General features: G+C 43.8%; 1 protein-coding gene and 1 long non-coding RNA gene across 2 annotated transcripts in view; one reads left to right on the top strand and one right to left on the bottom strand.

The window, feature by feature from the left end:
- The first annotated feature begins 424 nt into the window (after positions 1 to 424).
- LOC117345729 lies at positions 425 to 5,332 on the top strand. Its single transcript, XR_004536496.1, has 3 exons — positions 425 to 773; positions 3,472 to 3,599; positions 5,210 to 5,332. It is a non-coding gene; the product is annotated as an uncharacterized LOC117345729 (long non-coding RNA).
- A 9,820-nt stretch (positions 5,333 to 15,152) lies between these two features.
- Positions 15,153 to 26,188, bottom strand: part of LOC117345727 (BPI fold-containing family C protein-like) — an 85,589-nt gene continuing 74,553 nt past the window's right edge. The window contains exons 15-16 of the mRNA XM_033914804.1: positions 17,836 to 17,912; positions 15,153 to 15,592 (exon numbers count right to left, since the gene is read on the bottom strand). Coding sequence (XP_033770695.1) covers positions 15,539 to 15,592; positions 17,836 to 17,912 — 131 coding nt within the window. The 3' untranslated portion in view covers positions 15,153 to 15,538. The remainder of the gene's footprint in view (positions 15,593 to 17,835; positions 17,913 to 26,188) is intronic.

The following is a 26,188-nucleotide window of genomic DNA, read 5'->3' as shown; positions in this document are numbered from 1 at the left end:
TTTTTGATACTTCCTGTGCTCTTTCCAGTTCCCCTCAGTTTTGTCCTTTTTCCATTTTCTGAATGAATTTTTCTTATTGCCTATCGCTTCCTTCACTATATTAGTTATCCATGCTGGGTCTTTTGTTCGACTCTTTTTGCATCTCTTTCTGAATCTGGGGATATACAGATTTTGCGCTTCACTCACCGTGTCCTTGAAAAAAGACCAGGCATGTTCTACCATTTGCCATTTTTTGGAAATGTTCCTAAGTTTCTTCCTTACCATTCCCCTCATTGCTTTGTAGATTCCTTTCTTGAAGTTAAAAGTTATCACTGTGGTTCTCTTTCCTTTCGGTATTCCTACCTCAACCTTGAACTTGATCATATTATGATCGCTGTTTCCCAACGGTCCCACTACTTCCAAAAACAAATTATATATATAAAAAGCAAAATAAAAAGGGGGATAAGGTCGATACAAAGACTTGATTATGAAGGGTATGAGTCAAAAGGGGAGAAAAGAGAAGGGAAAGTTTTTAAATTCCATTGTATAAATAAAAATAAAATGAGGGAAGGAGGGGAGGATAAAACGGGAGGAAAAGAATGGGGTATCGCTTCCTGGAAGCATTTTTGTTGACCCGTTTTTCTTTGGGAGCTCAGTTGGAATTTTGATAGGCGTCTTTAAAGAGAAACGTCTTATGGAGTGTTTTGAATTTGTTTCAGGAATTTTCGGAACGAAGATTCGATGGCATGGCATTCCAAAGGGAGGGTGCGACAACAGAGAAAATTGTGTTTCTGGTATAGTATGAATCTTTGATTGAAAGGACTGTTAGTAAGTTCTGGTTAGCATTCCATTTGCTCTTTTAGCGGCCGCTGCGCACTGTGCCGTCGGCTTCATTGTCATGTCCACCATTACCCCCAAGTCCCTTTCTTGGGTACTCTCATTCAATAACATCCCTCCCATCATATAGTTGTACCTCAGGTTTCTGCTTCCCACATGCAATACTGAGGGCCCTGGAAGGGGTGTGTGGAATGAGATATTTATCAAGGAAGGCCAGCGGATGAGAAGTCTTGATCTTAAAGGCTAAGAGAAAAATTTTATAAGTTGTTCTATGAGAGACGCGTACATATCAGTCTATGGACTGACGCACCTTAGTAAAAGAGAGGGCAAGAGTTTTTGCTACAAAAGTTTAAAACTGTTGAAAATCTACTTGTTTTGGCAAAACATTTCAGAATACGTTGGTTAATTTTACTTACCTATTATACTTTCCTTTTGTTTCACTGTATTATTGTTTGTGTTATCATTCCTCTGCCTTATATGTCTTTACAGGAAAACATACAGATATATCTAAACATGTAAATAACTATATATATATTTTTTAAATCAATGATTTAGGGGTCAGAATCTTGAGCTAAACTTTTTTCTTCTCTTTATAAATGTGGCTGTGAATCCTTTGTGAACAAATGATTTCTGTTAAACAGACCAAGTAAGAAATAATTTGAAGCATATTAGAGGATATATTCCTAGGGCTTATAAGTTTTGTTTCAAATGAATGCAGTTCCTGCCCTGCATTAAAGAGGCCCTTACTTGCTCCGGGAGACTGATAGTTCAGGGGTTTAGATTGCCTGTACAGAGACCCCCCTTTCTTTCTTGCCAGTCTCAGCCACATGTATTAGCGCCCCTACCTCTCGTCCTCCAACCTCTACAAGGAAAAATACTAGAACAGTAGGCAAGTTTGAATATTATATCCTAGAGAAAGCTGTACTTCAGGAAACACAGAACAAAGAGTTGGAACTGCATGTTGAAATGGGGATGTTTACTTTAAGGACTGGGTGGAAAATATATTTGTGCAATGGTAGAATAACCTAGCCAAAATTGGAAAGTGCCAGATCTGTGAGCATGAAGGAATAGCAGATGTTGCAGCAATGGTTACTACTTGAAAAATTGGGAAAGGGAGTCTGAGGGTCTGTTAGCTTGGATTTAAAAAAAAAAAGGGGGACCTGAACTGTGTGGACAGTTGGAATAAGTAAGGCTGAATCCCACCTGTTCTTTTGTTTTCTGACATACGCTCGATGCTTCCAAGTACAAAATATTGAAGAAATCTGGGAACATTGCTACAGCTGACCAAACGTGCTTTAGAGCAGGGGTGTCAAAGTCCCTCCTCGAGGGCCTCAATCCAGTTGGGTTTTCAGGATTTCAAAATTGACTTTATTTGAAAGTATCAAAGTTCCAAAGGTACACTAAAATCATCCACAAATGCAAGCAGTGTCTCACTTCCGGTTCACCACACAATTGTTTCCCATGTACACACCTTTATAGGACCCCCAGGGACCCCTGAAGAAGACTTTTTGTCGAAACGTGGACCGTGTTGGGTCCTGCATCCCTAGCAGACTAGGTCCTTTAAGGCTCTTATGTGGATGATTTATTTTTATGTGGATGAATTTATTTTATGTGGATGATTTCAGTGGACCTTTGGAACTTTGATACTTTCAAATAAAGTCCATTTGGGAACATCGTCACTCCACAGAGCTTTTTTGGTTTTCTCTGGATTTTCTTCTTTGTGGATATTTTGGGGTCAATTCCTTTTGTTTTTTTGCTACTTATGATTTTAAAGTGTTTGAGGCTTGCACAGATGAGGACGGAGCTTCGGCATTGGTGGAATCAGGCATTATGACATCACAGTCTGAGCTCTAGAATGTTGCAAACACAAGCAGTGTCTCACTTCCGGCTCACCACACAATTGTTTCCCACGTACTCACCTTTATAGGACCCCCAGGGACCCCTGAAGAAGACTTTTTGTCGAAACACGGATCATGTTGGGTCCTGTATCCCTAGCAGACTAGGTCCTTTAAGGCTCTTATGTGGATGATTTATTTTTATGTGGATGGAATTATTTTATGTGGATGATTTCAGTGGACCTTTGGAACTTTGACACTTTCAAATAAAGTCCATTTGGGAACATCGTCACTCCACAGAGTTTTTTTGGTTTTCTCTGGATTTTCTTCTTTGTGGATATTTTGGGGTCAATTCCTTTTGTTTTTTGTTTTTTTCAGGATTTCCCCAATGAATATGCATGAGATCTATTAGCATACAATGCAAGCAGTGCATGCAAATAGATCTCGTGCATATTCCTTGGGGAAATCCTGAAAGCCCGACTGGATTGCGGCCCTCGAGGAGGGACTTTGACATCCCTGCTATAAAGGAAAACTCACATTGTCGGATCCCAGCACTATTTCGAATTGAGCTGGAAGAAGGAAATACCAGGCCAAACTAGCTTAAACTTTAGCCTTTCATTCACTGCTTCTTGGTTCTTCTAAATTTCCTAAACCCAATCAACCCAGTGACAGTCATTCATTGGGCAAATCCTGAAAACCCGACTGGATTGTGGCCCTTGAGAAGGGACTTTGACCCCCAGCTTTAGAGCCAAAAACTGAATGATAAATGACTTAAGAGATTAAGCAACTGAATATATTTTCTTTCTCCTCCTGCACATAGGTTACCTGGCTTTGACTGGATACCTGGCTTATGTAAAGGAAAAGAACTCCGATCCAATTCTCCAAAATCTCAACTTTCAGAATATATGATGACCAAAATTATAACCCCATAAATAAAAGGGAATCTGAGTAAGTACCGATAAGACTAGTTAGGCAGCGCTGTTTGATTGGTTAACTTAGCTGGTGAACCCGTCTTTTACAAAACTGCGCAAGAGGTTTTTAGCCCCGTCTGGAGCACTAAATGCTCTGTGCTGCTTTGACAGCTAACTTCCCATAAGCATCGGAGCAGCACAGAACGCTCAACGCGCTGGCCAGTGCTAAAATCCTCTTGCGCGCTGTTGTAAAACGAGGGGTGGGTGGGTAATTGCTGAATATTGGCACTTCTCCAGTTAATTGCTGACTCTACCCTGGACTGCCTACACAGTCAGTGGCGAAGTAAGAGGGATGCAGGGGGAGGGGGGTGCGGACCGCCCTGAGCAACAGATCGGTGGGGGCTCTGGCACTTGTCCGCCTCGCCCTACCACAGCATGCCACCCTCACACCAACCCTACCCCCCCATACATTTTTATCTGCCCCGGCACAAGAGGCTTCTGCAAAGATGCTCCTTGCGCCAGCCAGGTTCCCCTCTAAATCACTTCCCAGTCACAGGACAGGAAGTGACATCAGAGGGAAATCCACCTCTGTCGTGAGGAACATGCTTGTAGAAGCCACTTGCGCCAGCGAAGATTAAGAGTTATGGGGGGAGGGAGGGAGAGTGAAAGTGTATAATGGGGGGCAGGAAGGAGCAGGGGGCATGGAGGGGGTAGCACTGCCCCAGGCACCTTCTACCCTTACTATGCCACTATACACAATAGGAGGTTTCAGGGTTAGTGGTTAGAAGGGATATTCCGAAGCACTCCCTCAGGAGCAGTTAACCAAGCAAGAGGCTCTCTCACAGTAAACTGGCTGACAGATAAGTAGGTACATAGATATACAGTCTATACGGTGATAGGAAAACAGAGAATCTGCACATTTTACATTATTATGTGGTCTACTGTACATTGTAAAATGTACCTAAAAAAATACTGACAACAGAGCAGTATCAGGATACGTTACCATACCTAATGCTGTTATCATATACATTGTAAAACACAAGACTCAAAAACTGGAACTTTTAACATTTACACTCACACACACACACCCTTTTAGCCCTTGTAGGGACAGGTAGTGGTCTTTAGCACAGGCCTGAGTGCTGAATGCTCTACGTTGTTCCAGGAGTTCATAGGAACTCAATGAGCATCGAGAGCAGCGCAGAGCATTAGGCGCGCCTGCCTGCCCGCGCTAAAAACCGCTTTCACGGTTGTATGAAACCGGAGGGGGAGGGGGTAGCAAACATTTAGGGGGATTTATCAAAGGGCACTAAGCGCATTAGCACACGCAAATATAGCAGGGATGTCAAAGTCCCTCCTCGAGGGCCGCCATCCAGTCGGGCTTTCAGGATTTCCCCAAGGAATATGCACGAGATCTATTTGCATGCACTGCTTTCATTGTATGCAAATGTGTTAGAGCATGTTAACTGCTAAAGATGCCCATTTTATGGGATTATAACTTGCATGTTTGCTCCAGCCTGAGTTTGGACCTGATCAATGGGCATTTTTAGCGATTAATGCTAATGAGATCACATTCCACCCTTAATGCACTGTACATTTAGCAAGAACCTAGGTGACGTTTTTTTTTTAAAATATATATTTTTATTGAAGAAACGTTGCACCGAAGAGTGATACAGAAACCATCCGCAAAAGGAGATCAAAAAGGTGACAGAGCAGCGCCGATTCTTCACTCCTTTTTGCTCGCCGGTGACGTTGTTAGGCTAAACATGATGTTCTTACAAAGTAAATAAACAAGTTTATTACAATGGTAGAATTTGTTCCAATTTTCCTCCCTAATCAGACAAAAAAGAACAAGAACACGTCAGGCTCTCTTATTGCAACGTTCATTACATGTTGATCAAGTTTTTCCCATGCAGTCACTCGCCTTCATTTTTCTCTTTTTTTTCTTTTGGGAAATCTTTTTTTTGGAGGTGGGATTCAACAATCTATAGAGTTGCACCATAAACAAAATCAAAAGAAAGTGTAAAATGGTACAGCAGTGTCAGTGCTGAAAACAATAACATCGACCACCCTTTTTCAGTGGCGTACCAAGGGGGGGGTGGTCTGCCCCGGGTGCAAGGCTTGGGGGGGGTTGCACAGCCGGCCAGGTCCGGGTCCTCCTGCCCTTCCTTCCCCCCGGTCCGCACTCGGGGCTCGCGCCTGCCTGGTCCTGTGCCGCCGCCCAAATGCTGCAGTTGGGTCTCGCGAGACTAGCGGGAGTTGACTGCACCATTCGAGCGGCGGCGCGGGACCAGGCAGGCGCGCTCTGGGCTCACACCTGCCTATTACTGTCTCAGCAGATGGGGATTTGGGCGGCTGTCAAGCAGGGGAGGCTGCCGATGCAGCGCTGGACTGCCAAGATTGCATCAAGGTACTGGGGGGAGGCGGGTGAGTGGATGTTTAAAATACCAGGTTAGTCGTCTAGGGAGGGAAGGAGGGATTTTAAAAAGTACAGGGGGTATGATTAAAAAAGGTACTGGGGGGTACGTAGGGGGATGATTTAAGGTACTGGGGGTATGGGGGATGATTTAGGGTTCGTGAGGGGTTTGGGGCCAGCCTGCCTGTCACTAGGCCACTAGGCATGCATGCCCTGTGCCTTGCCCCTGCCTACCACTAGACCACCAGAGGGGGGACAGGGTACAGAGCCTGGCAGGGAGGGGGGACAGGGTGCTGACAAGGAGTATGGCACAGAGCCTGGCAGGGAGAATTTGGTTCAGAATGGTTTTTTTTCTTGTTTTCCTCCTCTAAATCTAGGGTGCGTCTTATGGTCAGGTGCGTCTTATGCTCCCAGTGCCCCTGTCCTGTGTCCATAGTGCCCCCAGTGCCTCTGTCCTGTGTCCATATTGCCCCCAGTGTCTCCTTCTTATGTCCCTCCACTGCCTTCCAGATTTTGTACACCCCGAAAGCCAGCCTACCTGCCTGTCTACCTATCTCCCTCCCTGCCGCGCTAAAGCCAGCCAGCTTGCCTACCTACATCCTTCTCTCCCTGCTGCGAAAAAAAAAGAAGCACCTCTCTCCTTCCTTTCCCCCGATCCGCGCTGCTGCAATCTTACCTCCCCGTTGCTGCTGCTAATCGCCGCCGACAATACGTCTTCTTTCCGACGTCAATTCTGACGTTGGAGAGGACATTCCAGGCCAGCCAGGTAGGCTGGCCCGGAACATCCTCTCTGACGTCAGAATTGACAAAATAGCGCCACTAGTAACTAGGAAAATTTCTTCAAAGAAACCCATGGTTTAATGCTTCTTTAGGCCTCTTAAAACAACAAACGCGATCAGCTGAACGTAAATGGCGATCCAAACCCACCCAGGAAAACTTAGACAATTATAACAAAAAATCACAACACTATTGGCAATCAATCAACAATACTAAGAAACAATTCTATGCGAAAAAAATTTCTAATACCAATAACTCATCAGCCTTGTTTAAAATTCTTAAGCAACTAACTACTTTCAAAAATAAAAAATTAATCCTAACCGAAGAATCTCCAACAGCTCAAGCTTTAGCAACTTATTTTCAAGAAAAAATTAATTTGATCAGATCCAAAATCACTAATAAAATATCCATTGTTACCAACTTATCCAGCCCTTCCGAAAATGACAATATGATAACTAGGACCCAGACATTTCACGCTACACTATCCAATTTTCTCCTACCATCTCTGAAAGCCATTGAAAATATTTTACACTGCATTAACATTAAAGGCTCCAAACTAGAGCCCATTCCTCCATTTTTTTTGAAACGACACTTTACAGTTTTTGGGCCATATATTCTTCAAATTATCCACACTTGTCTATCTACAGCCAATATCCCACCAGACTGGAAACATTCTATCATATCTCCAATCATCAAAGACCCAAAAAATAATCTTGACAATTGCTCTAACTATTGACCAATAGCAAATCTACCTTTTCTATGTAAATTAACTGAAAAAATTGTATCTCAACAATTGGCTGATTATGTTGATAAAACGCACGTACTGGTAGAATGAGGCATTATGACATCACAATCTCAGCTCTGGAATGTTGCTACTTTTTGGGTTTCTGTCTAGCTAGATCAGGGGTGTCAAAGTCCCTCCTCGAGGGCCGTAATCCAGTCGGGTTTTCAGGATTTCCCCAATGAATATGCATTGAAAGCAGTGCATGCAAATAGATCTCATGCATATTCATTGGGGAAATCCTGAAAACCCGACTGGATTACGGCCCTCGAGGACCGACTTTGACACCTGTGAGCTAGATACTTGGGACCTGAGTTGGCCACCGTTGCAAACAGAATAGTGGGCTTGATGAACCTTCAGTCTGTCCCAGTATGGCCATTCTTATTCTCTTATGGTATAATTGTTTGTGTGGTACGTAGTATAGGTTCATTTTATTGTGAATATATTTTGTAATTCGCTTAGGAGAGTTGATAAGAAGACCACAAATGCTTTAAATAGATAATAGGTCCAGACGTGTAGTGTACTATAAAGATAAATGCATGTGACATAAAACTAAGCCCGTAGATTCAGATTCAATGCATTTTTATCCATAGAGAAGTGCTTGTTTGCAAGATGACTTTCCATTCCTTAAGAGTTTGACTCCTTTTTTAAGTGGTTGAGACTTTCTCTGTTTAGTATATAACTCGTTCTTACCATAATACATTCTGAATTGCTTCACTGTCTTCATGTGACTTGGCTGTCTCCATAGATAATTGGCAGATCCACTTGCACGGTTAAACACGCTATACTGGTTTTCTGTAATGAATTCACTCCAAGGGAGAAACCAAATGTTCTCATCAACTTCAAACAATAATGAGAAAAATAAATATAATTTTATTACTGGGACTGGGACATTACTGGGATTTCCTATATACATCCGGATTTTAAGGACACCTTAACAAAGGAGTCCTCTTTTTTTCCGTCCACCGCTTCTGATTTTGGTATGTGAGGAGATCTTCAAGCTGACGTGTTCAGTTCTTCTTTGGCAGTTCCCCTATAATGCACCATTGATTCCCTGTGTGGGCGGGACCAGACAAAGAAGAGCTGAACATGTCAGCAAGGCTCCCTGCAGAATGAAAACAGCCATGAGTGTGGGGAATCTCTGGAATAAGGAAAGTATAATGGCTGGTGGAACAGGGAGGGGAAATCTGTTGCATGGATTGGTGGGGGGGGGGGGGGTAAGAGAAGAGAGAGAGAGGGAATAAGCTGGACAGTGGAATTACTAACTAGTAAGAGGGAAAGAGACATGCTGGACAACAAAGACAGATGGCCGAAGGAGAGGAGAGATGCTGTAGATAATGGAGAGAGGAAAAGGATGGTATTTATGAGATCAAAGGGCAGGACAGGAAAAAAAGATGTGTTGGATATCAAAGGACTGTGGAAGAAAGATGCAGGAAATTGAGGAGGGGATGAAGGAGAGACATCTGGAGATCATGAAGGAAATGATGGGAGGGGAAAAGGAGGGAGAAAGATGCAGGACTTCAGAGAGGGAAAGAATGAGAGAAATGCTGAGCACCACAAGGGGGTGAGGGAAGAACAAAAAAGTTGGGAATCACAGGGGAAATGAGCAATGGGGAACAAAAAAAAGAGACTGGATGGATCCAGGTAAATCCAGCTCTTCTGGTAGAAAAGGGTGCTGAATCCAAAGGTACTGTAACAATGGAGCCCAGGACAAACACGCTCTGATAAAGGCGTACCGCCATTTGTGCACAAGAAATATGCCCGCTGCCAGTCCCGCTGCTTTAAAGCCTTATCATTAGCGCTGTGAGGGGGTATGGGGGAATCCCCCAAGTATATGTACAAGTCCTCGCGCTCCTGTTGGGGGGGAGGGGTGGGGGGATTCCCCGAAGTATACTGAAAACTTCTGTTTTCCTTTCAGTTTTCTGTGGTCGGCAGTTTTTCAGTGTAATGGGGGGAGTTTCCCCTCCTCCCCCCACCCCCCAACGGGATCACATGAAGTTGGGGGAGGGGGGTTTCCCACACAGTGAAAACACAGAAGATGGTATGTGGGATTCCTTAGGAATAATCCTCAAATACACAGCAAATACATCAAAGGGTATTCAAAAGAGATCGTGGGCAGACCAAGGGTGGAGTGGCAAGTCTTCTGGCAAAGAGAGGCCCAACTGTCAGGCAGGTATAGACAATCTTCTGGAACCGCAGCTTCTAGGGGGCGGTGCTACAGTCCAAACAAAACCACAGCAGGGAGGGTGGTCAGTTAGTCTGAGGGTCCACGGTTAATTAAAGGGTGTGCGATTGTGAAGGTAGGCTGGGTGCCTAATATCCTTGCATCAGGCCTGTTTTCCAGCCAGTGGGGACATTCAGTATGCTATCCTGATAATTTGTTATTGTTTGAAAGTTATTCGGATAGTTGTCCAGAAAGCAGACGAGACGTTTTCGCTCTCCAGATAGCTGTGGCAGTTGATGCACTACTCATATTCTGGTGGTCAGCTTTTTTATGTCTGCCATCAACTATATTCATGGATATTCAATGCCGGGCCTTGTCTGGGAACTGGCATTGAATATCTGGTTTTAGGTTGGCAGCTAAACTTATGTGGTTAAGTGCAATATTCAGTCCTTAACCCTGTGTTTTCCAAACTGTGGCAAACTCACTGATGAGCCGCAGAGGAAGATGGAAACTTGCTGCCAGTCTGGCACCCCCACCTCCCTTCAACAGCAGGAAATCTCTCTCCCTTCCCCATCCTGGAGCTTACAAGCTTAACTGTGCTGCCTTCGATGACCCAGAAGGTTTTCCTCTGCTTCAGCATCCTGCCCTTGTAGAGTCAGAAAGTTGAAGAAGAAGGGAAAGCTTCTGGAGCTGCTGAAGGCAGTATTTTAAAATTACCAGCGGCTTGAAGATCCCAAGCTGCAGTATAAGGAAGAGAGATAGAGGTACCAGGTCCCAAGGGGAGGGTGTGGGGAAGGAGTGGAAGAGAGAAATGCAACATCCGTTTGGGAGGTTGGGCTGAGAAAACCACCAAATTGAGGGAGGATAGAAGAAAAGAGACAAATGCCAGATCAAGAAAGGAAAGGTAAAGAGAGTAGAGGGAGATAGACCATGGGGAAGGGAAGTAGAGGAGAAATACTGGATTATGGGTAAGGGAGAGAGGTTAGGGAAGGAGAATTGACCAGTAGAATACTTTCAAGCTAAACCAAGTGAAACCGGTGTAGCGACCATTGTTAAAGGCACGGTGGGGCTTTGAGAATCTTCCCCTAAGTGTTTTCCCCGTCTATCCCGGAACTCACAATCTAGCTATGGAGGGCTATGTGACTTACTTAGGATCACAAGGAGCAATGCTAGGGTCAAACCCACAAGCTCAGGATCCTGAGGCAGCAGCTCTAATCAATCATTCCACTACCCTTGTCTTCAGGCTTAATAATTACATATATATTTAGTTACAGAAGCAATAGATTGATGCTAGGTTGCATAGGGAGAGGTATGGCCAGTAGGAAAAAAAGAGGTATTGATTCACCTGTATAAGACTAAAGTGAGACCTCATATAGAATACTGTGTAAATCTTGCCATTATCAACATATGTATTCTGAATGTCCGTACAGTTTTTTTGTGTGTATTTTATTGACATTATACAAGAGCTACTGTTCTGTTATTTACTGTACTTTTCATTATATATTAATAAAAAAAGATTGAACACAAAAAGAATACTGTGTACAATTCTGGAGGCCGCACCTTCAAAAAGATATAAAAAGGATGGAGTCGGTCCAGAGGAAGGCTACTAAAATGGTGTGTGGTCTTCGTCATAAGGCATATGAGGGACAGACATACTGTAAAGATCTCAATCTGTATATTTTGGAGGAAATGCGGGAGATATGACAGAGACGTTTAAATGCCTACGTAATGTAAATGTGCATGAGCCGAGTCTCTTTCATTTGAAAGGAAACTCTGCAATGGGAGGGCATAGGATGAAGATAAGAGGTGATGGGCTCCGGAGTAATCTGAGGAAATACTTTTTTACGGAAAGGGTGGTAGACGCGTGCAACAATCTCCCGGAAGAGGTGGTGGAAACAGAGACTGTGTCTGAATTCAAAAGGGCCTGGGATAGGCACGTGGGATCTCTCGGAGAGAGAAGGAGATAATGGTTACTGCGGATGGGCAGCTCTATGACCTCACAATGCAGGTGCACAGAGCCTTAGCCTGTAGGAAGAGGAGATGCAAATGTTAAGAGCCTTAGCCAATAGGGAGAGGCGAAATATGATAAGAGACGTTCAAATACCTACGTGGTGTAAATGCACACGAGTCGAGTCTCTTTCATTTCAAAGGAAACTGTGCAATGAGAGGGCAGAGGATGAAGATAAGAGGCGATAGGCTCAGGAGTAATCTGAGGAAATACTTTTTTACGGAAAGGGTGGTAGACGCGTGCAACAATCTCCCGGAAGAGGTGGCGGAAACAGAGACTGTGTCTGAATTCAAAAGGGCCTGGGATAGGCACGTGGGATCTCTTAGAGAGAGAAAGAGATACTGGTTACTGCGGATGGGCAGACTAGATGGGCCATTTGGCCTTTAGCTGCCATCATGTTTCTATGACCCGATCAAGTATGTTGTGCTCTACGGTTTCCTGTGTTGCTTCCAGGAATGTTCATTTTTGTCACATTGAGTGTGAGCTCTCTTGAAAGAGCATGCACTATTGTTGACTAAGAATAAAACATTAATTTTGGTGCCAATTCTGTTTGTATTTGTTTAAAAATTGCATGCAACCACATGGCATGCGTCAGTGCCATTTCCCATATCTTAGCAAATGAAGGTCCGTCCCTAGAAAACACGTCCTCAAAGTCTTGGAGAGGAAGAGTGGTCTAGTGGATGGAGTAGCTGCCTCCGCACCCTGGGGTTGTGGGTTTCATCCCAGCACGGCTACTTGTGACCCTGGGCAAGCGAGTTAACCCTCCGTTGTCCCTGGTTCCATAGTTAAAGTTTGAGCCCACCGACACAGATAGTAAACCGCCTTGGGTGAATCTTTTCATACAGGTGATTGATAAATCCAAATAAATAATAAATGTAACATCATAAAACCGATCACATTTTTGGGCCATCTGCTGACTTTTTTCATCTTTTGAAAACAATGTTAACTCATAAACCAAGTCGCCATTCATAAGACAAAAGACATTTTTATTATCAAAATCAACACAATTTGAGTTACAAAAGTGAGGCATGCACCATCTTTTCTCTCTAGATATCGCTCCCCCTCCTCCCCCTTCTTCACAACCATCATTGCAAATGTTATTGTGTCTGACATGATGCATTAATGATATTTTACTCTCATATACAGAATATTGTAGAAGGCAGCTGTTAGCCGAATCTCTTCTTATTCCAAACATCGGCCTTACGGTCTGCTTCTACTAATCAGTGAAAAGCATAAAGAACTTCTTTCAATTTTAAGACTAGGAAAGTGTGACTGAGGTGTTTCTGGCTCACAGCGAGATAAAATGATTTGCCCCAGATTCATGTAAAGAGCTGGTACCAAACAGAAATCCTTGAACCATTATTGGTCTTCCAACATCAATGCCTAGAATTACCACCAAGAACAATCCTAAAAAAACTGCTTTTGACCCATTGCATACGTAGGGGACCTGTGGCCAAACAGTGGTAAAAAGTGGCCTTAGTGTGTGTGCTCTAAGGCCATTTTTTCCTCATGGGTAAAATAGCCAAATCTTCTATCTTTCAATTAATGGCCATGCACTAATTTTCCCATTAGAGTATGGCCATTAGCGCATGAGCCTCTACTACCACGTATCATGTAGGCGGTAAGGCTAGGGTTACCGACCCTTAGACCCGCTCCCAGGCCCTCCCAGTTCCACCCATCCCTGCCCCATTATACCCCCAGTCCCGCCCCCAATTCCACCCTAACCCTGTCCCCCCCCCTGCCTGCAAGCGTGGATGCGACACGATGACATCACGCGTGTATGCACATGACATCATTGTGTGGTCTCCACGCATGCGTGGATACCCTCCTGCCCGACAGTGATTCGTTGGGAGCTTTTCAAAATCCAGACAAAGTGCCGGGTTTTGAAAAGCCACCCAGTCCCCCAGACATGTCCTCAAAAGGAGGACTTGTCCAGGGAAATCCAGACGTCTAGTAACCCTAGGTAAGGCCAGGATTCTGCCTAGTGCACCGATATTGGCAGCTGCCTAAAAATCTACCGCTAATAGCGTGTCAGTTGCGTGATGGTGCCCAATAGAGAGTCATGCCTCTGAGAAAGATAGACATCGGAAATCTAGGCTAGAGTTTTCCAGGCCTACAATTCCAGTGCCTATCTTGCCATGAATCGCGTCTACATGGGCGCTTTGTGGCACCTAATGCCACTTATGGCATTAGCCATGTCCATTGCAATAGTATGCACCGTCAATCACCTACATAGGCATGATTCTGGCACTTTTTATTTAGACGCTGGTAGGCACTTTAACGTTATGGGGGCTTGCCATTTGTTAATTAAGTTTATGTGCTGTTTCTAGAATTTCTCCCTAAAGACTAATGTGCTAATCAAATTCTAATTGGTTAGTATGCGACATTGTAACTGCGCTGATCAATTAGTGCACCCAGACCCGACCCCCCAGCCAACACCAATGCAGGACCACAGTCAGGCATTTTAGGCTGTGGTAGACGCACATTCTTAAAAGGACCCCAAGGATTTGTAATTCAGACTTTCCTAAGAAAAGTAAGGTTATGTATTTCTTCATGCCATGTAGCAAATCCAGGTCTGGATTAGCTTCTGAACTGACCGTTGGTTGATGATAGCCATATATTTATGGGAGATCATCTATCTGATCAACTCTGCTGTGAACTGTGCAGCTAAATCCACCATGTGAACTAATTTAACTTTGGGAATTTTATGGGTCTTTGACAGTATTCATCAAAATTACAATATGCATTTGCAGTTTTGAGGATTCCATAATTGTTAATAGTCACGGGTTACATTTATTGAACTTAATACATTTTCTTGAACAAGTCAGCAAAGCTTTAAATGGTTAAAAATTGGGTAGAGAGTTTACTGTGAAAGGTGCCTGGTGAAGGAGAGTGGAGCACTGTGATTATTACCTGCAGCTCCTCTTGTCTCAGCGTTTTACAACTCCCAAGTGCCGCGATTCGGGCAGGCACCGAGAGGGCCACCTACATCATCGGGGAGGCCCCTGTCATCAGACAATCACAGTGCTCCACTCTCCTTCACCAGGCACCTTTCACAGTAAATTCTCTCCCGACCCAGCCACAGATAAAAGGACCCCATGTGTTTTTCGATCCGCTTCAATTGGAACATTTCCTTGAACATTAATTTATTTTGGTATGGTACTTGAATTGTAAGTTGTGACGTTTCACTGCAATAGCAGTTACCGTATTTTCACGCATATAACGCGCACACGGGTATAGCGCGCGGGAACAAGGAATTTATGTAAGAAAATTTTGGTATACCTCATTTTGTTTCCCAGGTTTTCTATTGTAATGCATTCTATTGTGATGCGGTGTTTTCTGTCTTGCTGGCGCCCTCCTCCATCACGACGTCAGAGGGAACGCTTCCCAGCCGCAGGAGGCGCATGGAAGCCGCTGCTGCGGCTTTCAGCGAACGCTGCAGGAAGATGGAAGAGGGCGGCAGCAAGACAGAAAACCATTGTATAAAGCGCATGGTTATGCTCGGTTTGTAAAATCTTGTATCACGCGTGCGTTATATGCGTGAAAATACGGTAATAATGTTAAAAGCCTTTCTTAATGTTGAGGGTATATTTACCCCCTTTTTTGATTTCCTTACTATTATATGAAAATTTCTCTCCCCAAATAATGTGGGCTTGATGGGATTTCTTTGTTGATGATTTATGTAGTATACATAAGTTTGTATTTCCCATTTTTGCATATTTATTTGATTGATGTAAATTAATATATCTGAAAATTTAAAAAAAAAGGTTAAAAATTGTGGGCTACTTGGAATACAAATGGGAGCTCTGGCTAAATGTAGTCATCTTTCAACTTTAAGACCAACTTGAAAAGTTATAAGAATTTTCTGTGTCAATCTGCAAGAAATTCTGTGGAAATAAAATACGCAAACATTACAATACGCAAACATTACAATACGCAAACATTAAAATGACTGATTCCACACATTTGAAGACTAAGGGCTCTTTTTACTAAGCTGCATTAGCGGATTTAGCGCACACCAAACCCACGCTACATAGCTAGAACTACCGCCAGCTCCATGCGAAAATTTAGCAGGCGCTATTCCACACATTACAGCCCTAACGCGGCATAGTAAAAGGAGCCCTAAGAGGAAAAAAGAATGATCAGTGTCCAAAAATTGGAATTCTGAGAAGTTGTAGGGTTTATTAATATATTTTTTAAAAAATTTTGGCCATTTTATTGCTTAATTGGTCTTTGTTTAAGTTTTTATTATGAATGTTAATAACATAAGCCACCAAGAACAATTTGGATTCTGCAAGTTATAAATATGTTTGAATACAAATATATCACAGCCTGCTATGCTCAGTCATCGTCACAGTCACCATATCTATTTTATTTTATTTTATTTTCATTTCATATTTTTACAACTGCACTTTTGTTATATGACTCAGGGATTATTACTAAAAATATGTTTTTCCTATAGAGGAGGGGGGTATTATAAAATGATTGGCTCCGGGTATTAAATAAACTAGATGCACCACTGCGGTCACCCGATATACTGGTGTATTCGTTTGGTTCAGTTTGCGTGGCGATGAAAAAGGAGTGGGACAGGAGGCGGGACAAGGTGCAGGGCGGGGCCATGTGTCCTCGTTTTCTTGTCTTTACAAATTCGGTGACCTTAGACTCTGAGGATTCTCAGACTGACCTTGGACACTTCCTTTTTTAAAGTCATTGCAATGGTCATCTACTAAAGTTTGAATACAATTTAAGATACTTTGGGATCCATAGTCAAAAAACATAGCATTCTAAATCAGCACTTGGACGTCCTAATCGCCAGAACGTCCAAGTGCCGATAATCAAAACCATCTTTCTGTACGTCGAGTAAGGTGTTCCAGCCTCCGTACGTTTAGAGCATGAGATGGGCGTGGTGGAGGCGTGTTATGGAGGGGCTTTGGGCAGTCTCAAGGGCAGGTTAGACATGGTTGTCTTGCATGCCAGGATTTACTCCTTCTTTTGGTTGGTGCAAGTCTTTAGGCCCAAACTTAAGCCCATCCCAGTATACTGTTCAGTGCTGATGTGTTGAGCGCTGAATTTTGAATGCCATTTAGTGAACCAGCTCTCTTGTTTGTTTTATTTTGATATATTTGTATGGCCGGCCAATAAAGGGCAAGGGAGATGTCTATTCAACCAATGAGAAGATCTTTATTCATAAATGTAGTCCCAACAAGGATCCACGTTTCGGTGTAATCAAGACGCCCTCCTCGGGGGACACTCATATAAAACTCACTGAACATCACTGCCTTAAATGTTCTCAAGTGAATGCCTCCTTGGGCCATATGTTTTGGTCTTGCCCTGGTGTTCTCCAGTTTTGGCATCATTTGGGATCTTATATTTCAGCTCTTTGGGGTCAGCGGTGGTCTCCGACCCCAAGAGCACTTTTTGGTTTCTATGATGTCGTCTCTCCAAAACCTAAAGGCCTTTTAGCCTTTTTGGCTAGAGCTATATTACTTGGTAAAAAGGCTATACTACTACAGTGGCTGGCTAGCGATGTCCCGACTTACAGTCAATGGAAATCATTGATGATCATCCAGGCCTCCTTGGAACGTACACATTTCATTGATCTCGAATCGGGACCGGGGCGCAGATTTACTGTGATTTGGGAGCGATTTTGGATGACCCTTACCTCGGTGGCCCGGAATAGACTTTTGAACTCATAATTGATTTATTCTGCACTTTCTTTTCTCCAGGGATTTACTGTTTGGGTTTTTGTTGGGGGAGGGGGGGGTTGGGAGGGGCAATTTGGATATTCTGCAAATATGTCTGTATTTTGCATTGTTTTTACTATGGTGGTTGTTGTTTTCTGCACGTTGAAATTGAATAAACACATTTAAACATAAAACTCACTGAATGCGCTGAGGAGCGGAGTCTCGTGCCGTAGCAGGCAAATGCTCCAAGCAGTGAAAGTGTATGGCAATTTTATTTTTGTTTTGTGACGTTACCTGTTGTACATCACTTTAGAAGGAAGCCTATAAATATGAGCGCATTTTTTTTTTTTCCAGTTATTTTATTTTCTTCCACTCTACTTCCATTTGTATAAGCACATACAGTATATCTATAAAAATCGGAAACAAAAATGGTTTGAAAATCTTACCGTTCTTATACTGCACGTAGTATTAAAGAGGTTGAGAAAGGGAATCCTTGGAGCACCGAGTCCACTCTGCAGCATATCTTTAAAATACAAACTTAATACTCTTAGAAAATACCCCTTTGAAAATACGTCTTCATCCATGATTGCAATGTCCTTTGCAAATTCACTGTATGTTCTTTCGAGGTTATAAAAGAACACCAGATTCATCTGGTGTGATTTTTTTTTATTTTTATTTTTTTTAATATATATATTTATTAATTTATATTTCAAAATAATTTACAAGAATCCACTTGTTACTGCAAATCAGAGCATCATTCATCATGGCATATATATGATTTACAAAAAGAAACATTTAAATATTGAGTAACAAAAACTCTAATATGAAAATTGAAAACTAAATCCTATAAAAGTTTACAATTATTACAAAACTCTTCCTTAGATCCCAATAGGAGAAACAAGAAAATAAGATAGGCAGATGAGTTTTAATGTAGAAAAATGCAAAGTGATGCACCTGGGCAGTAAAAACAAGGAGCATGGGTACAAACTGGTAGGTATAACATTGGGGAAGAGCAAACAACAAAAAGACCTGGGAGTACTGATAGATAGAACCCTGAAGCCATCGGCTCAATGTGCAGCGGCGGCAAAGAAAGCTAACAGGATATTAGGCATGATAAAGAAAGGAATCACGAGTAGATCAAGGGAGGTCATAATGCCGCTTTATAGAGCAATGGTCAGACCACACCTGGAATACTGTGTCCAACACTGGTCTCCATACCTGAAGAAGGATATAACACTACTGGAGAGGGTGCAGAGGAGAGCGACGAAGCTAGTAAAAGGTATGGAGAACTTGAGCTACAAGGATCGCCTCAGAAAACTGGGATTATTCACCCTTGAGAAGAGAAGACTGAGAGGGGATCTGATAGAGACTTTTAAATTGCTAAAAGGAATTGACAAAACGGAGCAAGCTCACTCACCAGCAGGGGGAAAGGATGGAGAGCAAGAAATAGCCTTATTCACATTGGCGAATGTGACCCAGACTCGGACCAGAGGTCATGGCCTGAAGCTGAGAGGGGACACGGCCAGGACAAATGTCAGAAAGTTCTGCTTCACACAGCGAGTGGTGAACGCCTGGAACTCTCTCCCGAAAGAGATGGTGGAGGAAACCACCATTCTAGGATTTAAGGGAAAATTGGACGCACATCTTCTTGCAGGACACATTGAGGGATACGAGTGACATTGTATTCGCCAGGGTGTGCCTGGCTGAGCCTCCGCGTGTGCGGATCACCGGACTGGATGGACCCCAGGTCTGATCCGGTGCAGGCATTTCTTATGTTCTATGTTATCTATTGTTAACAATGAAAATAAATATTGCAAAAAGGCTTAACGTGACTCAAACCAGCCTATTTTCTTTGAAGCCCCAATTTCATACGTTTCATTACTTTTTTTGTGTCCAAAAAACTTCGAAGCTGCTCTGGTGCAAAAAAAGACACATATTTAGACCCAGCATATTTTATTTGACACTTACAGGGGTAATTTAATAGAAAATTTGCTCCCATTTTTACTACTTCTTCTCGCATAGCTAAAGATAATTTCCTGCAATCTTGACTAACATAGGGGAGGAGAATGAAAAAAAGCCTTCATAAAAATCACAGGTCTTTGGAACGACCTCACCACCCCGCTGCGGAACCTGAGCTCCCTTCAGTTATTCCGCAAACAACTGAAAACCTGGCTTTTCAGCAAATTGTAGCTCTATCCTTCCCCCCTTTCTCTCCCCCCTTCTACACATAAGTTCATGTCATCCTTTTTCTTCTTCTCTACCCACTATTTTAAGTTCTTGTAAACCGTGTTGAGCTCCATTCTCATGGAGATGATGCGGTATATAAACTTAAGGTTTAGATTAGATTAGATTAGATAATTAAATTTAAGGCCTGTTCAAAGACTAAAGATACAACCAAAGTTCCTTGGTATTCAATCTCCTCCTGAGAATTCTCCAATATATCAGTTAAATTGTTGAAATCAATTTGTTGAGCTGTTTCTTGTTGATTTTCAGGCATGTTTACTTTTCTTTTAGGTAAGTAATAAATTCTATTTAGAGGAGGCATGATTTTAGAGGCAAATTTCAAATTTTCTGTGAAATATTTTTTGAACAAATCTAAAGGAGTAGGTAAAGCAGACTTAGGAAATTGTAATACTCGTAGACTGAGCCTCCGATTAAAATTCTCCAGCTGCTCAATTTTTCTTTGTAGAAAGACTATCCTTAACAACAGTGGCAGAAATATTTTGCAAAGAGGAAATTTCTGTACTCATTTGAGCAAGTTTAGAGTCCGTTTCAATTTTAATATTTTGAACTGAATCAGATAAGTTTGTCCAATTTACTTACAACTTTGGCGCTATCACTGGCAGATTTAGTTGCTGCAACTTCCCAATTTTTGGAGCAGTCTCCAGATATTAGGTAAAGCTGCCAGTGAGGAATCGGTTCCCTCTGCTCCTCTACTCGGTGTTGTCTCGGCTTCCTGGATATCGTGCGGGTCCTCCAGTTTGCGTCGGGCTAGTTAGGTCCTCAGCATTCTCCTAAGCCGGGTTGGGTGGTGAATGGGCTTCTGGTGGGGGGGGGGGCAACGATGTTTCCATCCCTAAGGCTCCATTGGCTCCCTCCAGCAGAGCAATTGCAGGGAAAGTTCCCCCTCTCACTACAGCCGGCGAGCTCGTTAAGAACCGGTCCATCGAAACTTGCCCGAGTGTTGAAGGCTCCACGGCGCGGCCGGGGGAAAGGAAGGGGAGAGGCGCTTTTTTTCTTTTCCGCGGCAGGGAGGGCAGGATGTAAGCAGGCAAGCTGGCTGGCTTTAGCGAGGGAGGGAGATAGGTAGACAGGCAGGCTGGCTTTAGGGTGGCCAAAATCTGGAAAGTAGTGGGGGGGGGGGGACATAAGGAGGCACTAGGGGCACTATGGACACAGGACGGAGGCACTAAGGACACAGGACGGGGGCACTGGGGGCACCATGGACACGGGACGAAGGCACTGGGGGCACCATGGACACGGGACGGAGGCACTGGGGGCACCATGGACACGGGACGGAGGCACTAGGGGCACCATGGACACGGGACGGAGGCACTGGGGGCACCATGGACACGGGACGGGGGCACTAAGGACATGGGAAGGAAGAAGGGAGGGAATAGAAAGGGACAATTGTTGGGCATGAGTGCAGAAAGAAAGAAATGAAAGAAAGGATACACAATCAATTAATATATGTCACCTTTTGATGAAAAAAATAAATGGTCACGTTACCTCTGACTTACTTTCGCTGCAGCAGAGTCGGCAGCTGTGCTGAGGTGCAGGAAGGTCCCGGGCTGACTCATCTGCCAGCTCTGCTCTGGAAGAAGTAAGTTACGTCGGAGGGGGTGGACCCAGCAGCCGCAGTCATTGTGGGACTTTGCCACAACTCCCTGCGTCTGCCGGGTCCACCCCCTCTGACATAACTTACTTCTTCTGGAGCAGAGTCAGCAGACGCGTCATCGCAAGACCTTCCAGCATGCGGCTGCTGAGTCCGCACCAGAGCAAGTACGTCGGAGTGGGGTGGTCCGGCAGCTGCAATCATCGTGGGACCTTGCTGCATGAAGGGAGAGAAAGGAGCAGGATTGCTGGAATGGAAGAGTGATGGAGAGAAAGAAAGGGGGCAGGGTGGTATGGAAGGGTGGTGCTGATAGAATTGATGTACAGAGAAAGGGGAGAGACATAAGGGGGAAGGATATTGGAGGGAGAGAAAGGGGGCAGATGCTGATTGAAGAGGGGTGGATGGCGAGAGAAAGGGCAGACATTGGATGGTAGTGGATATGGGATAGCCTATGCTGGATGGAAGTGCATATGGGAGAGATAAGGAAGCAAATGCAGGAAGGAAATGGGAAGAGAGAAAGAGGGGACCAGACGCTGGATGGAAGTGGACAAAGAGAGGAGAAGGTACTAGATGGAAGGGTTGGAGGAAGAGGGTACATGATGGAAGGAGGGGATAAATAAAAGGGGGGCACATGATGGGGAGAAAAGGATTGAGTTAGGGAAACACTGGAGGGGTGAGGGAAAGAGGTGGCAAGCTTTAGGTAGACAGTAAAAAAGGACATTGATGAGAGGGTAGTAAGAACGTAATCTAGACAGATCCGGTTTTGTTGGGGTGGACGAAGACCTAAATTGAAATGGTCCTTGTTGGTGGGGCCTGCCTACGGGGGTGGTTTGGGGGTGCCTGACATCAGGGTTTATAACCAGGCCTGTTTGCTTCGTCATATTAGTGATTGGGTGTTGGGTACCTCTTTTTATACGGACCTTTCTCTGGAGCGGGATCATTTCTATCCTCTTCATCTATTGTATCTCCTCCATGCCCCGTTATCTAAACTGCCGCGACTCTGTAGGCGTAGTATCTTGTTTCGGTCCTTGTGGACAGTGTGGCATCAAATCCTTCGGTTGTGGAATCAGGACTCTCACACTAGTGCACTTATCCCGTTGGTGGGGAATTTAGCTTTCCCTCCGGGGGTTGGACCTTCTGTGTTTGGTCGTTGGAGGGCTCGGGGGGTGGAACAGTTGCGGCATGTTCTGCGGGATGATGGGTCTCTCTTACCTTGTGCTGAATTAGTGGGGAGGGGGGTACCTGAGATTGGACTTCCTTTTGCTTATTGTCAACTCAGTCACTACGTGGCTTCCCTCCAGGGGACTTCTTTGCAAGGGGATTTTGGGACCCGGCTCTGTACTTTTTTGACTGCAGATCCTGATTCCAGGGTCTCTATCTCAGTTTTGCATGGCCGGATCCTGGCTCTTTGCCCGCCGAGGGTTTTCCCTGGTATTCTGGAGGCCTGGCAGCGGGACTTGGGTAGGGACTTGGGGGAAAAATTTTTGTTAACTGCCCTGAGACGCACTGCGGGCTTGGTACATAGTGCTGAATTACGTGAATGTCATTTTCGCACTGTTCTAAGGGCCTATGCTTCCCAGAGTCAGGCTTACCTTATGGGTTGTATTGATACTCAATTATGCATCCGCTGTTCGGTGGAGGTAAATTCTTACTTTCATGGTGTTTGGAGTTGTGAGGGGATTCAGGTATTCTGGACGGAGCTGGCTTCCTTTTTACAGGGCTTGTTGCAGACCCCTGTGCCAGTCTCAGTGCAGTCTATGCTGTTTGCCCATTTCTCTTTCTTGCATATGTACACTTCTTATGAAAAATTATTTCTTAGTAAATGTTTTATTTTGGGGAAGAAATGTATCCTGTGTTGCTGGCTTTCTTCTGAACCACCTTCTTTCTGGTATTGGAGGAATCGCCTTCATGAACTTCTGGGTTGGGAGGCCCGTTTGGCCTGTTCTTCTCGACGCCGGAGCAGAGACTTTGTTCACACTTGGACTCCGTATTTGAACATTTTGACTCCTGAGAGTCGTAGCCGTGTTTTGAATAGACTTCACCTCTGAATCTGTGCTTCTATGTGTCTTTGATGTTCCCTGCCTAAGAGTTTTCGGTATCTGTGGGGGGTTGGGGAGGGGTGGGTGGGGGGTTGGGGATTCTTTGCTGTGGGGTGGGGGTGAGGTGGGTCCGGGGAGGGCATAAGAGTCCAGTCCTCCGCGGGTGTCTGTTGAAAATGCATACCATGGTTGTTATGACTTTTGTGTTTACTATTGCTTAATAAAATTAGATTTGAACAAAACGGTGTTACAAAAAATTTAAAATATTACATAAAAGCATCAAATAGGGGGAAAAGAACACAAAATCAAGACATACGAAAAGGACATTGACTAACTAGCACAGGAGAAGAGGGAAGAACTACAAAATTTGTAAAGGAAAGAGCGAAAATAGGAAAAAAAATGAAAGGAAGGGAGAGCACAGAAGTCAGCCAGGACGATCAAGCTTTAAAAGCATCTTTATAAAGAAATATTTTTAAACTTGGATTTAAATGATGTGATCTCTCTTATATGGTTCGGAGCCGAGTTCCAAAGCGAGGGGGCAGTGACAGAAAAAATGTTGGTTCTCATGGTATTGATATGCCTTAATGAGGGGATTGAAAGCAGATTTTGGTTAGAAGATCGAAGAGAACGCTGAGAGGACTGGGGAATCAAAAGTCTATGAATAAACTCAAGCTGCCCTGCTACTTTCATTTTGAATATCAACAACATGATCTTCTAAATGATATGATGTTCAATAGGAAGCCAATGTGCTTTAAACAGAAGAGGCGTGACATGATCAAATTTTCTTGCATTGAAAATGATTTTTATAGCAGTATTTTGGACAAATTTTTAATAAACTTGGAAACTTGGAAAAGGCCTGCTTCAGGAGTCTAAAATTGCCACTTTGAACCCTTGGTGATTCAGTGTTCAGTTTAGTGTTATTGTTCGAGATTTGTTCACTACAACTTTTTTGGCTGGTATCAGCATTTATCAGATAAGATATGTGCTACATCATTTATTCATATCTAATCTAATCTAATCCTTAGGTTTGTATAACGCATCATCTCCACGTTCGTAGAGCTCGACGCGGTTTACAGTAGGAGAAATAGGAAGGAACTACAACAGAGGGTTAGAGGTAGAAGTGTGAAGAAAATTTAGAGGACTTGAGATGCCAAGATATAAGAGTTTCCTTGATTCCTAAGTTGGAGGGAGACTTACATTTTTTGAGAAAAGCTAGGTTTTCAGATGTTTGCGGAAAACTTGGAGAGAGCTCAAGTTCCGAAGAGGGGAGGTAAGGTTGTTCCAGAGCTCAGTGATTTTGAAGTGGAGGGATGTCCCTAGCTTTCCTGTGTGAGAAATGCCTTTTAGCGAGGGGAAGGATAGTTTTAATTTGTGGGAGGATCTGGTGGTATTAGGGTTTGAGGAATTCCAAGAAAGAGGGATAAAGGGAGGGAGGATACCATATAGGATTTTGAAAGTTAAACAGGCGCATTTATAGTGGACCCTGGCGATTATCGGAAGCCAGTGGAGCTTGGCCAGGAGCGGGGAGACATGGTCAAATTTACTTTTAGCGATGATGAGCTTGGCCGCGGCATTCTGAATCTGTTGGAGTCTGTGGAGGTTTTTCTTAGATAGGCTTAAGTAGATAGAGTTGCAATAGTCCAATCTGGAGAGGATGATGGATTGGACAAGGAGGGTAAAATGTTTTTGATGGAAGCAGGATCTAACTTTCCTCAGCATGTGAAGGCTGAAAAAGCATTTTTTTACCAAGGATTGGAGGTGGTCATTGAAGGACAATGTGGAATCAATGATGACGCCCAAGACATTGCTCGAGAACTCAAGCTGCAGAGAGGAGCCAGAGGGTAATGGGATGGAGGTGGGTAGGTGATCTAGTTTTGGACCGAGCCAAAGAAGTCTTGTTTTGGACTCATTCAATTTCATTTGCACAGTGTGGGCCCAGGATTGTAGGTTCATTATACAAGAGGATATGTTCTTAGACAGGTCGGTGAGGTTCGAATCGGTCTCGAGGAGGACGAGGATGTCGTCTGCATAAGTGTAAATTGTTTCAAGGGGGGATAGGTGGAGGAGTTTCCCTTGTGACCCCAGGTTCTAGCAATTTTAGACTCCTGAAGAAGGCCTTTTCAGCTGAAACACAATTCATGTTGAGTCTTTCGGCCATTGTTTCTCTGGAACAACAGTCATTTTAATAATCAATCTGGACACCACCAGCACCTACTAGTTCCCTGTCTACTCTGCTGTTGACTTTGAAGAAATGAACAGCACAGACCTTGCAATGTCCACGTGGAGATCTCAGCACATACATATGGACATGGTGAGTTTACTTCTTTCTTGTTAAAGTGGCGCCATTTCCGTATGTAACTGCCCTATTTTATAAATCACTTGTTAAATGAGGCACAGCCGTATAACTAACCAAAAATACAAAAAAATAATACGTGCAGTTTGGAGTCTACACTATGATTTTCACATAGAACACTAGAAATAAGAACATAAGAATTGCCGCTGCTGGGTCAGACCAGTGGTCCGTCGCACCCAGCAGTCCGCTCACGCGGCGGCCCCCAGGTCGAAGACCTCTGCCCTAACCGAGACCAGCCCTACCTGCGTTCGTTCCGGTTCAGCAGGAACTTGTCTAACTTTGTCTTGAATCCCTGGAGGGTGTTTTCCCCTATTTGAATCCCTAGAGGGTGTTTCCCCCTATAACAAACTCCAGATGAGCGTTCCAGTTTTCCACCACTCTTTGGGTGAAGAAAAACTTCCTTACGTTTGTACGGAATCCATCCCCTTTCAACTTGAAACAAGTGGAGAAAAACAGACCTCAATCTTTTGGCTCAAAAAACACTAGAAAAGTGCAAAACGAGCCACAGGTACTGAAGAAAAAAAACCTCAACTCAGACATCATACTTTCACCGCTTTCAAACTTTGTGCTTT

This window comes from Geotrypetes seraphini, chromosome 11 (assembly GCF_902459505.1).
Source record: "Geotrypetes seraphini chromosome 11, aGeoSer1.1, whole genome shotgun sequence".
Taxonomy (NCBI): domain Eukaryota; kingdom Metazoa; phylum Chordata; class Amphibia; order Gymnophiona; family Dermophiidae; genus Geotrypetes; species Geotrypetes seraphini.
The sequence above is the reverse complement of the archived record's forward strand: the minus strand, read 5'-3'. Positions and strand labels throughout refer to the sequence as shown.